The following is a 15,799-nucleotide window of genomic DNA, read 5'->3' on the forward strand; positions in this document are numbered from 1 at the left end:
CTTTCCAATGTAAACTAACAGTCACCACTGATGGAAGCAGGTGAGAGGACTGGAGCAGTTTGGCTGCCTTCCTCCAGCAGCACGCAGCCCTCCCTGACTCTGCTGCTGTGTTTCCTTTGCCTATGAAGTCCACGCTCCCTCCCTGCATATGCAGCCTTTGATCAAACTGGCTTTGGACAGAAGCCAGAAAATGCTGTCTCACTGAAAACTGAAATAAATAAATAGGAAGGGTCCTCTCTGCTGGAGCTGTCTCCCTCAGGATTTGGGGATATATGAACTCCAGCTGTTTGATGGACCTCCGTGCGCACTGGCCCTTCTCTGCTCCACAAATCACAGAACTGTCCACGCAAGCGTCCGTCTCCAGGTCAGGCTCATTTCAAAGATCCTGTGGGAAGAGAAAATTCTTCCTCAGCGCCATCTCCAAATCAGTCTGGTTTAAAAAAGAACTTACTTCCCCAGACTAAAAATGACCATGGAGAGCTGCTCTCTCCATAGGATGCCGCAATGTTACAGGGTTTATTTTAAGGCGGGATCGAGCTGTTGTTTTCCACCCCCTAAAGCATGGTTATAGAGAAGGCAAAGTGAGACTGTCCCCAGAGGTGTACATCTAAGGGATGAGAGGCAACGTGGGAAATTCTGACTGAATATAAGGAAAAAATGTTAACAAAGCGGTTAGGCACCCCAGCAGGCTGTGGTTGTGAAATCCCCATCCTTGGAGGTTTTCAGAAGGTGACTGAACAAGATCCTTGGCAACCTGATGTAACTCTGAAGCCATCCCTGCTCTGAGCAGAGGATTGTACTAGATGACCTATAGAGTTCCTCTCCAACCTAAATTACAAATCGATGATATACAGGCTGATATATAGTGAGAAAAGCTGACCCAAGCCCAGAGAATAGCTACGGAGGGAGGCACAAAAGTGCCAACAGCAGATTGCATAAACTGTCTAGAATAAGGCTCTGAACCACTCATACCCTCAGGGCAGCCAGGCATGTTTGCATTAAATTGCAATATGTCTTCTTCCCATTTTAATCAGGGTTTTGTTGGTAGTTTGTTTTATCACTGTATCAATTCTAATGAATTCTAACCCAAAGAAGGATCCAATTTAATACCAATTGCTGGTGACTGACAAGATAAATTCGCCTGACTTTGGCTGAATATTTCACCTACAATGCTCCCTTCATTCGTCTGAATCGTTGCAACCAGGACTGCACACCAAATTGTTAGTCAGTCAGACAGGGGTGTGTGGGGGGGTGTTTTGGCATAAATTTCTGTGACCTAAAAAATCCTCAAATCCTCAGCATGAGGATTAGTGATTAACGGCTAATGATTAATTTAGTGATTCAGCTGAGCCTTAATAACAAATGAAAAGCTTCTTCTGAACAGCTCATGCCTTACCCTTTTTTTCATGATGAGAACCTAAATATGCCTACTTTAATTTAAGAGAAATTAGGACTGGCACACAATTAACAGGGCTTCAGCATTCAACCAGGAAAAGCTTTAAACTTTTCACATACGGGGCTTTGGGCAGAGATCGGCTTCTGTCTTCCTAGGTTTGCGTGCCCCATGCTCAAACTGCACTGCTCTGTGCCTAATCCCCAGGAGACGTGAATTGCTACAAGCACTCCAGCACTCTAGCACTCAGCTTAGCATGTAGCTGTTGCTAACGCAGCTTTTGTTAAACCAGATCTGGACCAATTCATCCGTCTTGGATGCCTGTGCAGCTGTTTGACACGGGGACACAGTTTGGGGCTCCTGAGGCACTGCTGTCAATGACAGCACCTCATAAAGCCCACACGTGTTCTCATAATCCTGAGGTCTCATTATTGATATATCTTTTTAATGTAGATAACGGGCAAAATTGTGTGCGTGACTGTACCTGCACTGCCGGTTTCCTGGCAGAGGGTAGTGTTGGTGACAGACTACATTTCCCAGGAGCCTGTTGTGCAGGAATCTCTTGTGTCACTGCACAAGGACCTTGCAGCTCTGCAGGAGGCACTTGGGCTGCTGCAGTTCCTGGTGCTGCCGCTGGAGAAACACGACCTTCAGCAATTTGTCTCCTAAACGACCCAGAACAGAGCTGAGCTAGGGTCTGCTTTTGCTCCAGACCCTCGCAGGGTGGCTGGTTAGCCTTGTTTCATGTTAGACGCTAGATGTCACCTGCAGAAGAAGAGAAGAGCTTACCTCTTCCAGAGAGATGGCCCCGAGCCAGCAAATTCGCTCTGTCAGCCTGTGCAGCGGCTGTGGCAGAACTAGGTACAACTCACCATGATTTTCCGAGAGGGAAGGGGGTCAAAATTTACTTACGGAGGGCAGGGGGAACTTCAGTCCCCGGATGCCTCATTCCTCGGTGTTCACTCTGGCTTTTCCACTCCAGCAAATCTGTTCGTTCCACTCTGCTCGTCGTGACTTTTCAATAATTTAAGCCTTGCAAGTGTTTTATGCCACCTGACTGTGGCTGGAGGGAGGGTTTTTTGAGGCTGAAATCTTTGCCGCCGAGACCGAAGGGCTGCAGTCATTAACACAGAGCAGTTGTGACTAATTTAAGCTTTGCGCTCGCTGGGTTTCTGGAAGAAGACTAAAGAGGCAAGATGATCTGTTTCCTAAGTAGCAAGGGGCTGAGTTCTTCAGGAATTTGCTTTACATAGTTAATGTGGGTTAATCAAAGAAAAATCAAATCTCATGTTTCCGGTTACAGTGGAGATATCTGTAAAAATGGAGATAGGAAACTGCTTGCTGAAATGCAGGAAAGCAGCACCGTGGCATCTGCACAGCACTACTTTGTGATCAATAACTTATTTGGAATATTTCTCAGCATATTCTATAGAGTTTCAACAAGCTCTTACAGGCAAATCTGTTCAATTGCTCTAATGATTTGTAAGTTCCCGATCTTTGCTAATCTTTAAACATGAATACCAAACTTAATGCACAAATAGACTAAATCTGCTGAGGCCTTGAGCGGTGACTGCATTCCCCTAGTACCTCCAAGTCCTGCTCTGGAAGGGCCCTGTAGCGTGGTGTGTCGCAGAGGTATTGAACCAAAGACAACCCCTGCTCCCGGGCACTCACCACCTGAGACAGGCTGGGAAGGTCCATCACCCTGTGAGACACTCCTGGCCTGGAACTGAAATTAGGGGCAGAAAATATGTACCCATACTGTCTCAGGAGCAGCCCTGGGAAGCTGAGATTGAGTTGGACTACCTTCCCTGCCCACCAGTTATTTCAGTGAGAGAAGTAACAAGCTAAAGATGATTTTTGTGTCTGCATCAGAAAAGCAGCATGTTTTAGGGTGGTTTGTAGGGTAGATGCTCACCTGCATATGTGTCTGCATTACAATGGCCACTGTGGGGTTGTTCCTGACTGTAACGTGCGCTGCCACTATGCTGGGCAGAATTGGAGAGGCCACACACTCGATAAGAGATTTTACTGATCTTTGTTCAGGGGATCAACTGGAACAGGATTTTTAATCCAGAGTCTCTTGGAAAGTACATGTATTGCATAACAAATCTGCAAAAAGAAATAAGGGAGAAAGACTTGGTGTTTGCTGGGAATGTATTTTGGTTACTCATGCCCAGAGCCACTTTTAACAGATCTGGACGTGAATCTCCTGTTCTCCACAAATTGCCTGCACCCTCATTGGGTACGGTCCCCGCTGCCTGCTGGTGCTGGCAGAGCCCCCTTGGCCGCCTGACAGGGGGGACTGTGGCACAGACGTTAACAGTGTGGCAGGTCTCCCCGCAGGTGCACCCGCAGTCACGTTTGTTTCCTGCTTTTTTTTTTCAGTGACATTTCCCCTGGATCTCACGAAAACTCGACTGCAGGTCCAAGGTGAAGCTGCCGTTCATCGCAATGGAGCTGCCGCCGGCCAGGCGGTCCCTTATCGCGGCATGCTGCGCACCGCAGCTGGCATCGTGCAGGAGGAGGGCTTACGAAAGCTCTGGCAAGGAGCCACGCCGGCCGTCTACCGCCACATAGGTGATTATCTGCTCATGATAGGACAAGTTTGGCTCCTACCTTCTGTGGCCAACAGCCTTTTGGAGTGAGCTTGCCGTATATTGTTGCACTTTAAATATATCTGTGAGGACTTCTTCAGCTTACCCTGCAATCCCACTTCAAAATATATGGGATTCTGGTTCAATCCCTTCTCTTTCCTCTCTTGCCCAATCCTTCACAGCCTTATTCTGGCTTCTGGGAAAACTATAATTCCCCTGTAGTCTTTGCAGGAAGGTCTTCAGCACTCAGTCCTCACAACAATAAATATCTTTTATTTGAGGGGAGTGGGCACGGGCTGGGAAAAAAAGATAAGGTTGCAAGTGCTAGGATGAAGAAATGCAGCAGTGGTTTGGCCACAGGTAACAGCTTTCTGTGTTTTATTTGGAAATATGGTGACAGCAACAAACCTCAAAAGCACTTGTGGGAGGTTTTGTTCTTGGCACCAGCTGAGGGAAGCAATGCGGTCACATCTCCTTAGTGTGTGGGCATAAGCCGTGCTGCCTCCTGGCTCAGCCAGAGAGATTCTCTGATGCTAAAAAGTTCTGGCTCTCACATTGCTACCAGGCAGCCCCCTCGCTTTCCCCATTTTGATCATGAACATGAGAGCAGTGACCAGCTGACCCAGGCAAGTTCTGGACTGTATTACAACCAATCTCTTGACCTCTCTATCACAGCATGACCTCCAGAAGTGGCAGACCCACGAATCGTCTCCTGCTTTTGTTTTCCACAGTGTACTCTGGCGTTCGAATGGTTGCATACGAACACCTCCGTGACTCTGTGCTTGGCAGGTCTGAGGATGAAAGCTTTCCTTTCTGGTAATGCTGCCTATTTATGCTTTTGCCTGTTTCGGGATTGTCCTTATTGTAGGAGTCCTGCAGCCCTAAAAGCTGTCTTTTCCTCATGGCTCACCTACCCTGAAGAGGGTAAAGTAGGGGTTTAAGCACTGATACAGACTTTCTGATTTTAGTTTCAGGGCAGTATATTTTCATTCAGCTGGGAACAGGACTAAGAAATATTGAAGTAAGTTTCTCAGAGGCTTAACTAGGATCATGACTCCTCTAATAAGGATACTCTACTAAAGAGATGGAGAAACATGATAAACCCCATCAATAGGAGCAGCTGTCCTGGGATGGCAGCAATTAGCCTGGATGAGAGTGGAGGCAGGGCAGCTTTACCATGACTCAAGGTCTGTGATGTAGTGGCAGCTCTTTTATTTCCGTGTGGGCCGGGGGATGGTGGGAAGTGCAAGTGAGTCGTGGCTGACCGTACAGCTGTGTGTGACGGCTGTTGGAGAAGCCATGAGCTATTGCACAAATCGTGACACCAGCATGAGTAACCGTGACTAATTCTACAGCTGCCTGCGTAATGCAAACCAGAGGTTCAGCTGAGCCAAGCTGGACTTGCAGCTTGTGCCCTGCTCAGCTCCATGGTCACCTGAGAGCTCGATGAGCTCCACACGGGGTGAGGACACATTTCCAAAGGTATGATGGACATGTCAAATCTCCTCTGGAGCTTTGCAGAAAAGAAGCGAGAGTTGGTACATCTCAGATTTCCAGCTGCAGGAGGGATGGATCCTGTTATGTGTTGTCCAGCAGCAGTATGGCAACGCTTCGCTGTTTTGCTGCTTGATGTACTGCCTGGGTAAGAAATTATTATGCCATTGGATTATTAATGGGGAGCATAAGAATAGGCAGGATTGCTGATTCTGGTGGTGTATTTTAGCCCAAAAGATGGAAATTTCCTGGCTAGTGAAGAAGCAGATTGTGAAGAATAAGACACTATTTTGCTCCTGTGTGTATGACAGATGTCAACCTAAGTTAAATATGTGCATCCTTCCCGAGGAGACAAATGATCATAGAATCACAGAATCATAGAATCATAGAATCATTAAGGTTGGAAAAGACCTCTAAGATCATCGAGTCCAACCGTCAACCCAACACCACCATGCCCACTAAACCACGTCCCTAAGCGCCTCATCTACACGTCTTTTAAATACTTCCAGGGATGGTGACTCCACCACTTCCCTGGGCAGCCTGTTCCAAGGCCTGACCACTCTTTCAGTAAAGAAATTTCTCCTAATGTCCAGTTTAAACCTCCCTTGGTGCAACTTGAGGCCATTTCCTCTCGTCCTATCGCTTGTTACTTGGGAGAAGAGACCAACACCCACCTCGCTACAACCTCCTTTCAGGTAGTTGTAGAGCGCGATGAGGTCTCCCCTCAGCCTCCTCTTCTCCAGGCTAAACAACCCCTGTTCCCTCAGCCGCTCCTCATAAGACTTGTGCTCCAGGCCCTTCACCAGCTTCGTTGCCCTTCTCTGGACACGCTCCAGCACCTCCATGTCCTTCTTGTAGCGAGGGGCCCAAAACTGAACACAGGATTCGAGGTGTGGCCTCACCAGTGCCGAGTACAGGGGCACGATCACTTCCCTGCTCCTGCTGGCCACACTATTTCTGACACAGGCCAGGATGCCGTTGGCCTTCTTGGCCACCTGGGCACACTGCCGGCTCATGTTCAGCCGGCTGTCAATCAGCACTCCCAGGTCCTTTTCCTCTGGGCAGCTTTCCAGCCACTCTTCCCCAAGCCTGTGGCGTTGCCTGGGGTTGTTGTGGCCGAAGTGCAGGACCCGGCACTTGGCCTTGTTGAACCTCATACAGTTGGCCTCGGCCCATCGATCCAGCCTGTCCAGGTCCCTCTGCAGAGCCTTCCTACCCTCCAGCAGATCAACACTCACGCCCAACTTGGTGTCATCTGCAAACTTACTGAGGGAGCACTCGATCCCCTCGTCCAGATCATTGATAAAGATATTGAACAGGACCGGCCCCAGCACTGAGCCCTGGGGAACACCGCTCGTGACCGGCCGCCAACTGGATTTAACTCCTTTGACCACAACTCTCTGGGCTCGGCCGTCCAGCCAGTTTTTTACCCAGCGAAGAGTGCACCTGTGTAGGCCGTGAGCCACCAGCTTCTCTAGGAGAATGCTGTGGGAGACAGTGTCAAAGGCTTTACTGAAGTCCAGGCAGACCACATCCACAGCCTGTCCCTCATCCACGAGGCGGGTCACCTGGTCATGAACCCATGCTGGCTGGGCCTGATCCCCTGGTTGTCCCGGACATGGCTCGTGAGCGCCCTCACAACGAACCGCTCCATAATCTTCCCCGGCACCGAGGTCAGGCTGACCGGCCTTTAGTTCCCCGGATCCTCCTTCCGGCCCTTCTTATAGATGGGCGTCATATTGGCGAGCCTCCAGTCATCCGGGACCTCCCCAGTTAACCAGGACTGCTGGTAAATGATGGAGAGTGGCTTGGCAAGCTCCTCCGCCAGCTCCCTCAGTACCCTCGGGTGGATCCCATCTGGTCCCATAGACTTGTGAGCGTCCAGGTGGCGTAGCAGGTCATTAACTTCTTCCTCTTGGATTATGGGGGGTTTATCCTGCTCGCCGTCCCTGTCTTCCAGCTCAGGGGGCTGAGTACCCTGAGCATAATTGCTCTGACTATTAAAGACTGAGGCAAAAAAGGCATTAAGTACCTCAGCCTTGTCCTTGTCCTTGGTGGCAACGTCCCCCCCGCATCCAAAAAAGGACAGAGATTCTCCTTGACTCTCTTTTTGTCAATATACTTGTAAAAACATTTTTTGTTGTCCCTCACGACAGTGGCCATGTTGAGTTCTAGCTGGGCTTTTGCCTTTCTAATTTCTACTCTGCACGACCTAACGAGATCCCTGTACTCTTCCTGAGTTGCCATACGATGTTTATATGATCCCTATAAACAGCAAACCCAAAGTCTCTGTTTTGCAAGTTCAATTCAGCGACAGCTAAATCTCACTCAATCCCTTTTTTGACAATGCAAGCAGTATATAGCCACAGAATTAACTCTCTGCCTGTGGGGAATGAAGCAGATTTTTCTGTAAGTTTTGCGAAATTTGGTAATTTCTAATTACTGTTAAAATGTCAGTCGTGTACTTTTATAATCATACACAGTATCATATCCAATCAAGTATTTTACTCCAAAATCAAATCTTGGGTCCAAAATGTAACTGGTTTTAGGATGGGATTTATAAAATCTAATACCAAATACCTGTCATGCCTGATGCTATGGGAAGAGGGAAGTAGGGATAATACTGAAATTTCTGGTTCTACTAAAATAAGTAGAGAGATAAAGAAAAGTTTTATATATCAGCAAGCAGTTTAGAGTTTCAGATTGGCATTCAGTTATTATAATATATTGAGCACCATCCCTTACTTGTGTACCTTGCCATCCTGTCTTTAAACCTTAAGCGAGGAAGAAGCAGAGCATCTTGGTGATGTATAATAAATTGATTTTTTCCCCAGATAAGTTTTAAACCTTTCTTAAAATTGATGGAAGTATTATTGACTACCTTAACTACCTGCAGTCCCCACAATTATTACCTTAACTTTGGCTCTTAATACAAGGACTAACCATTTACACTTGTTTTACCTGGGTCGTGCTGCTGAACTCTTCGGCTCGAGCACTGAGATTTGTAAAGATTTTCAGTGTATTCTGGAGCACATTTTCTTTCCCTGTTTGGCAGGAAAGCTGTAGTTGGAGGCATGTTTGCGGGTGCCATCGGACAGTTTTTTGCCAGCCCAACTGATCTGGTGAAGGTGCAGATGCAGATGGAAGGAAAAAGGAAGCTGGAAGGAAAGCCGTTACGGTCAGTTCCTCTCGAAGCTGGTGGTTTTTTCCTGTTAATGATTACTCTTTGGCTGAGGGTGTGGTTGTGTCTGTTTTCTGCCACCCCCTCTCCCTAGCTGCTCGGAGCCCTTTCGGGGGAAGAGCAGTGCTTGGGAGGCACGTGATGGCTCTGGGCAGTGGAGAGGGTGGGGGATCCAAGACTTCCTCCTTATTCCATTTATACTTGCCTTCCTTATTCTGATGTATTGGTCCCAGAGGCCACAAACCCTCATCCATCCTACATGTGCAGCATGTCCATGTCAGTGCTCTGCCAGGGGGAGGGAAGGATGCTTTCTGAAGAAGGGAAGCTGGAAGAAAGGATGGGGGACACGGCTCATGCAGGATGCAGAGGCACAGGGAAGGGCTGGGTCGCCTGCAGACAGCAGGGCTCAAGACCCTCCTGCAGATACCAGGACATGCTGCTCTTTGCATCCAAAACTGCTGGCATTGTTTGGTGTCTCAGACATTTAGTATTGCAACCCAGCTGTGCGATCAAAGGGTCATCTGTCATTAGTGACCAGATTGCTGCTTACCAGGGCAACTGGTATGTTTGGTAAAATATCACGGCATGAAAGTCACAGATGGATCCAAAAATGGATCAAAAAATGGATCTGGAGGGCCAGATCCTCACAGGTATAAATTGTCTTTCCTACATGAGGAGCTGGCGCAGCAAAGTGGTGGAATATGCAAAGATTTCTCCATAGCTGGGCTCTCTACTTATTAGCTGCATATCGATTTCAGGTTTCAAGGAGTGCACCATGCATTTCTGAAGATCCTGTCTGAAGGAGGAATACGGGGGCTTTGGGCTGGATGCGTTCCGAATGTCCAGAGAGCTGCTCTGGTGAACATGGGAGGTAAATTTCATAGCTTGGTCTGCAGTGCTTGAGGCCGGATCTAAGCTTTAAGGAGAGTTCAGCTGCTCCCCTGGTCTTCGTCTCTTGCTTATCTCCACTGGGGACTTGTTTGAAGCGTACTGCAGGTGACTTCTGCCTTGAGCGTTTTGTTCCTGAGGAGATCAAGTTGCTTAAAAATAACAGTTTGTGCCTGAGCCTGAGGGATGGTGAGCTGGGAGCTAAGGGGACCAGCAGAGCAAGGACCTCGCCAGCCACGACCCAGCTCCCTGGTGCCCAAGCAAGGTGAGCAGGGCAGAGCCAGTGAAGGCAGCCAGGTTCCACCGAGATCCAGATCCTCAGGAAAGCGTGTGGTGATGAGGCAGGTCTGAGGCCAAGCCAGGAAGCTGAGCCAGCATCAGGTCTGGTGAGGATCACCAGGGTCAGACACAGCTCAGTGACCACCAGCAGGTCCGTGGTGATAAGAAAGGTCCAAGGTCGAACTAGCAAGTCAGTCCATGGGTCAGTGTCCAGATCAACAAGATCCACAGCCCAAGCATGGTGTGATGGAGCTGCAGTCAGGTACACACCTACGGTGTAGTTCAGGCAGGGACTGAGGGTTCTAAGGTGAATTGGCTGCCTAAGTCCTCGGCTGATCCAAGAAGCACTCACTCCTTCCACATATAGATAGAGTTTTCCTGTGACTCTCCAAAACTGCTAGGATATGTTGGACGGTCTTTGCTCTCCTTCCTGAAGTTCTGTTTATAACCTAAGGAAGGAGATGTCTTTGGGACCAAAAGACACTGTCTGTGGGTGCTCACCATAAACACTTGCTCTGTGCTTGGTGGCACATATTATAGCACTGCCTTGGCAATTTTTTATTTTGCATGCTTAAATTTCTTTGGCATGACAGCTACTAATTTCTACGTCATTCGGCACAGGGATATGTTAGCAGCATGACCAAAAAATATCTTTGAAGATAGAAAATCAGAGGTGGTGTAAGCTTACACCTTGCTAAGCAGTAGTAAAGGAGTCACTGGATGGATAATGTTTGCAGCAGGAGCTGTTAAATGAGGGCTATAGAAAGACTGTTAACTGAGGTATGTATCTCCATACACAAGGTTAATGTGCAGTCTTGGCATGTGAACTTAAACAAGCAAACTCTTTTTACAAGTGGGAAATGATCTCCACTGGGTATGTTTGGGTTATACAGCACTACAAAGTACTGGGAGGGTCATTCTGGTTAGTAGGCTGGGCTCTTAAGTTTTAAGGTCAGGACATTGGAAATGTAACCCAGATCTTGTGTTAACTTTCAGATCACTGTCTTTCATTCAGATGCCCAGATGCTGTAACTCATGTCTGCTTTCAGAAGAACATGATATAACTTCCATGACATCATCTACTTTTTTTGTCTAACGTTTCTAACATTTTTATAAGACTTGCACAGAGGTGGAAGAGGTAGAACCGTGCTTATCATGACGTTTCTGGGTTCGGTTAATGAGTTATTTTGCAGAATTTTCCATTTGAGATCCATTTTATCATTTGTAGGGTAAATCAGAGAAGACAGTAGTGGAAGGGAGCACGTACTCACATGTCTAACGACAAGACCTAGGTGCCACAACCATCATCAGAAACTGGGAGCAGAGTGCTAGCTGTGCCAATGGGAGGAGCTGCACTGGAAATTTAGGTCTTGCCAAGACTCCATCCTATGTCAGTAATGAACAGCACAGACACCATTTACTTCTGACAATGCTGTTTTTTCTCATTATCCTCTTTACAGATCTGACCACTTACGACTCAGTGAAACACTTCTTGCTTCTGAACACGCCACTTGTGGACAACAGTGTGACTCACAGTGTTGCCAGGTGCTGTATTCCCCGATTACCCCTTTTCCGCTGCGGAGCATTGCCAGCCTCGCTGTCTTGGTCTGCGCCTCTCTGCTAGCAGAAGCCCCTATTCTTTGGTAGTGATATTGCTGATAAAATGCACCTTTATAACTACTTTTTTTTTTTTGCGGGAGAAGACATCGTTGTACAAAAGACACAAGACAAAGGATGCAACCATTGCTACAAAACTGCCCTCACTAGAAGTGCCTTGCTGATGCATTTAAACACCTCACACATCTGTGAGAGCACAGGATTTTTCACTTTTCTAGAATTACTACTATTTTATCTAACCTAGTTTTAATTTTAGCAAACTGTAAGAATGAGCAATATAAACTCTGCAGAACAACCTCTTTTATTCCCTTAAATTATGAAGAAATCTGCTTTATATAAACAATATCATAAATTGCCTATTGTGGGTCCTTTATCCCTGTCTCAGAACTGCACACAGAGGTGAGGGAAGCTGGTGCTGGGAGGACGTCTGAGCAAGAGCAATACTAGCAAGCCTCCTCCCAAATCAAGTTTATGTTAAGTTATGAGGTATTACTCATGACTTCATGATAACTGTTTTAATATATTATATTATATTATATTATATTATATTATATTATATTATATTATATTATATTATATTATATATTATTAGAACTGGAATCATGATGCTTAAATTGCCGTGATAAATCTTAGTTTCTTCTTTAAGTATCTGTTGCTGTTGACAGTTGCTGTTCTGGCTTGGTAGCTGCTGTTCTGGGAACTCCTGCTGACGTGGTCAAAACCCGGATAATGAACCAGCCAAGAGATAAGCAGGGAAGGTACAGACACTTGAGAGACGGACTTTTCAGTAGAGAATTGAAACCCTGAGTCTCACTGATTTCACCGGGAGTGAAGTGCTAAGTCTCCAATTTGCTCTTCATCCTTCTGATGATCATTTTATTGTTTTAGTTTTGCATGTCCAGGGAGGTTTGTTGTGATGACCTAAGCATACCCAGTTCCTTAGTGGATTTGAGTTCTGATGAGACTCCAGTGATCTTACAAAAGAGGTCTTGCTTCTACAAATTTATCTGATACAGATAATTTTTCGGGGAAGGGGGGATGATTTTTTTAAATTGTGTATTTGTAATCCTAACAGTATTTGTTCTCCTTGCACATTGCCAGAGGTCTGCTGTATAAGTCTTCCATGGACTGCTTGATTCAAACTGTACAGGGTGAAGGGTTTATGTCTCTATACAAAGGCTTTATACCAACTTGGATGCGAATGGTAAGCGCCTTTTCACTCTCTTTGGAAGACAGTTGAACAATGTGGCATTAAAATGTAAGGAGTTCTTCCTGTGTCAACACTTTTCCAAAACTATTTGGGTCTCTCAATTTATTTAACTGCAGATAGCATAGTTTTATGTAGTGGATGACACAACTGCACGCAGCATCACTTCCCCACATTGCCTCTTGCATCTCTTTAATTTGGAAAATGTTGTCCTGCTTAATGGCTTTTTTTACAATTTCAGGCTCCCTCCTTTCTCCCTTCCTAAACTCTCCTTTGTTCCCTTCTTGCTCCCAGCTCTGGACTCCCTTTGCATCCCTCTTATTTTCATTCCTCCTCTCCTGATCCCTGAATTGCTTTATTACTGCTCCATCCTAGATCTCGCTTTTGTCCCTCTTGTATTCAGGCTAGCGGCTTTCTCCTGCATACTGCTGGGCCATTGAAGCTACATCTGTACAATTAAGCCAAGCAGCAGCTAGAGCCTGCAAAGGGGAACTTGGCTGTCTAGACTCTTAGTTTGGGCAAGGGACAATTCACAATAGCAAATTTAGATATGACCACCTTTTTTTTTTTTCAAGTCTATAAGAATTTAACAGTATGGCTATGACTAGACTCTGCCAGCTGGCTTTAAGGTCTTGACACTGTTGAACTTAACAGACTGAGCACTAAGATGGAAGGCAAAAGCCTCCCTTCTCTAATTTAACTGAGCGCAACAGTGGCTACAGCCTCTAGTAAGAGCAATTATAGGAAGGTTCTGCTCAGTCCCTGTGTCCCTGAGCCGGAGCACATTCAGTATTGATGGAGTCTTTGCGAGTTTACTACTAAGCTAAAAATTTCCATGGAGCATACGCCAACTTAGGTTTCCCAAAGGCTTGTAATTTTGGGAATGTTTAGCAGGTGTTTCAGAGGAGCAGGAAAAGGTGTTTCCTAGGCACAAGGCAGCCTTTTGCCAAACACCAATCTATTGCCAAAAAAAGAAAAAAAGTAGAGCATCTCAACTAAATGGGTGCAGGATATAAATTTTATGCAAGGAGAACTGAGTAATTTTCTGATGAAGCTTTTAGAACACGTAAACCCTTTAAATTTTTTTTGAAACAGCATTCAGCTTGAAGTAGCCCTCAAGTATGAAACATTTCAGGTCAAACGCTTATGGGTTGGCAAGCTGAAAAAAACGAGTTTCATGTGTCTTGTGAAGGATTGGGTAGCCCTAACCCAATATGTAACACTACAGTTTTTGTATGAAAGACATAATATGAGATTGAGCTTAAGAATACGATTTTTAAGAGGAGACAGTTTAATCTAATGGGTTTATTTTTTGGGTCATTTCTGTTTTAAGCTTCTAACTTCAGTGTTTGCTTTCACAGGCTCCTTGGTCACTGGTATTCTGGCTTACGTATGAACAAATCAGAAGGATCTGTGGTGTTAGTTCTTTTTAAAATTATGAAACCACTTCAATATTCACAAAACAAAGAAGAATCGGAAAGCTGAATTCTCATTCCACAAGGCATCCCGACCCCACAGGGAACTAATTTATTTAGGAGATTGGCAGTAGGATCACATGTATACGTTGCTGCCCCAGATCCAGTCCTTACTGGTTAGGAGTAGCCAGGATACTATTTGCTTGTCAGACTGCTATATGAAATTTAAGTTATCCACAGGATAAAAATGCCACAATAATACTTCAGCTGGCAGCCAGCATCAGCTTTCTGAAACAGTAAACAGGTAAAAAAAAAATCTACCACGCAAGTAGAATACAATACTGTTTGCTTGTTTGATAATAGAGATGCTTCCTATTGTTAAGGACAAAAGCAGGTTGAACAATGCAGCACTGAACATCTTCTGTGGCTAAGCAGTCTATAAAATTATTTGGGAATTTTTGTTGTTATTACATTTGCACACACATGAAGAACTACCTCTTGTTAGTTTGATGCCTCAGCAAACCAAGCCTGTAGTGAAACTGAAAAAGATTAAAGCAGTTTACCTGATTTCAAATTTGCTTTGCACAAAAAGTGGAAGGGATTGTGTTCCTCTTACTTCCCGGAGGCCGCCTGACCTCTTCACTCAACCATTTGAGTAGTATCCACGAGTGAAATGCAGTCCTGTCCCCAGGAAATCAAAAGCCTAGTTTGCTCTGCCCCTATTGAAGGACTCACAATACACATGCTGTCTGTAGGACCGAGTTGAACTACTTGTCTTTTGAGGGTCCCAGTGGTGACGTGGCACACTGGGTCATTAAGGTACCACTTTTCCATAGAAATACGCACTCTGCCCATTTTAAATCTAGGTGAAAATATAATGTTCTCTTCAAAAACACTAAATGTTTGAATATGAGTGATTTTTTTTTTTTTAAACCTAAAGCTTTCCAGATTTCATAGGAAAGGGGACTGCTGCTGTTTGTTATTAGGTTTATCTTTGGCAATCAGGAGGCAAAAATGTGGTATAAAAGCAATCATAATGTAGACAAAACAAAGCTGGCTTTGATTTAGCATTACCTAGTAATTAAATGACTGTACAAGACTTAGTTCTCTGATTTCTTCTAGACTAGTCTTTGTAACTAGTATCTTCAATGTGCTAATTTCTGATTAAATACAGCTTGGGCGTCTTCTTGGCTTGCACTTGTACTTTTTGATTGTATGGTAGATCTGTTGTGAGTGCATGCATTTGGGTGTGTGATTCCAGCCTGGAAAAAATTCATCTCACCATTATTAGGGGGTCAGAGGTTTTTGTTCAGAAATACTGTTATTTTTCGAGTTGTCAGAAAACAGATTTCTGTTTTCTAATCTGAGAAACTAATCTGAGTTCTTTCTTCTTGCACACCATCACCCGCAGTTATAAACCAGCAAAGCTGCTTCTTCAGTTACATCCTGAGTGGTCCTGCCTGCAATCCTGTCACTCAGATAACCCTGACAATGGATATGCAGAAGTACCTGATTTATTGAGTTTAAAAAAGTAATTTTAAAAGTCTTGTAGTGAAAAACTGTTTTAACTCTCAATAAAGTTTTTTTTTTTGAGCGTGAAACACTAGAGATTCGTAACAGCGCCGATTCCTACTATTTTGTATTAAAAAATAAATAATTTGAATAGGAAAACTTGCCACTTTCTGCATTACTTCTTAGTGTTTTGTAATTCCAAATTTTTCAAGCAGA

The 15,799-nt window shown here is 45.3% G+C and overlaps 1 protein-coding gene across 1 annotated transcript; it reads left to right on the plus strand.

The window, feature by feature from the left end:
* The first annotated feature begins 2,151 nt into the window (after positions 1-2,151).
* Positions 2,152-15,625, plus strand: SLC25A27 (solute carrier family 25 member 27). The gene is made up of 9 exons (XM_075148007.1): positions 2,152-2,254; positions 3,782-3,973; positions 4,722-4,806; positions 8,540-8,662; positions 9,424-9,536; positions 11,293-11,377; positions 12,115-12,207; positions 12,551-12,653; positions 14,018-15,625. Exons 1-9 carry the CDS (start codon positions 2,152-2,154, stop codon positions 14,087-14,089), a joined length of 969 nt encoding a protein of 322 aa, XP_075004108.1. The 3' UTR covers positions 14,090-15,625.
* The last annotated feature ends 174 nt before the right edge of the window (positions 15,626-15,799 follow it).

This window comes from Calonectris borealis, chromosome 3 (assembly GCF_964195595.1).
Source record: "Calonectris borealis chromosome 3, bCalBor7.hap1.2, whole genome shotgun sequence".
NCBI classification, from domain to species: Eukaryota; Metazoa; Chordata; class Aves; order Procellariiformes; family Procellariidae; genus Calonectris; species Calonectris borealis.

What these genes read in the sequence shown, in the direction of transcription:
- SLC25A27 (XM_075148007.1), top strand. Translation starts at nt 2,152, where the DNA reads ATGTCACCTGCAGAAGAAGAGAAGAGCTTACCTCTTCCAGAGAGATGG. An exon ending in GGCCGTCTACCGCCACATAG is followed by an intron (nt 3,974 to 4,721) that starts GTGATTATCTGC and finishes TGTTTTCCACAG; the next exon opens with TGTACTCTGGCGTTCGAATG. An exon ending in CCAAGAGATAAGCAGGGAAG is followed by an intron (nt 12,208 to 12,550) that starts GTACAGACACTT and finishes GCACATTGCCAG; the next exon opens with AGGTCTGCTGTATAAGTCTT.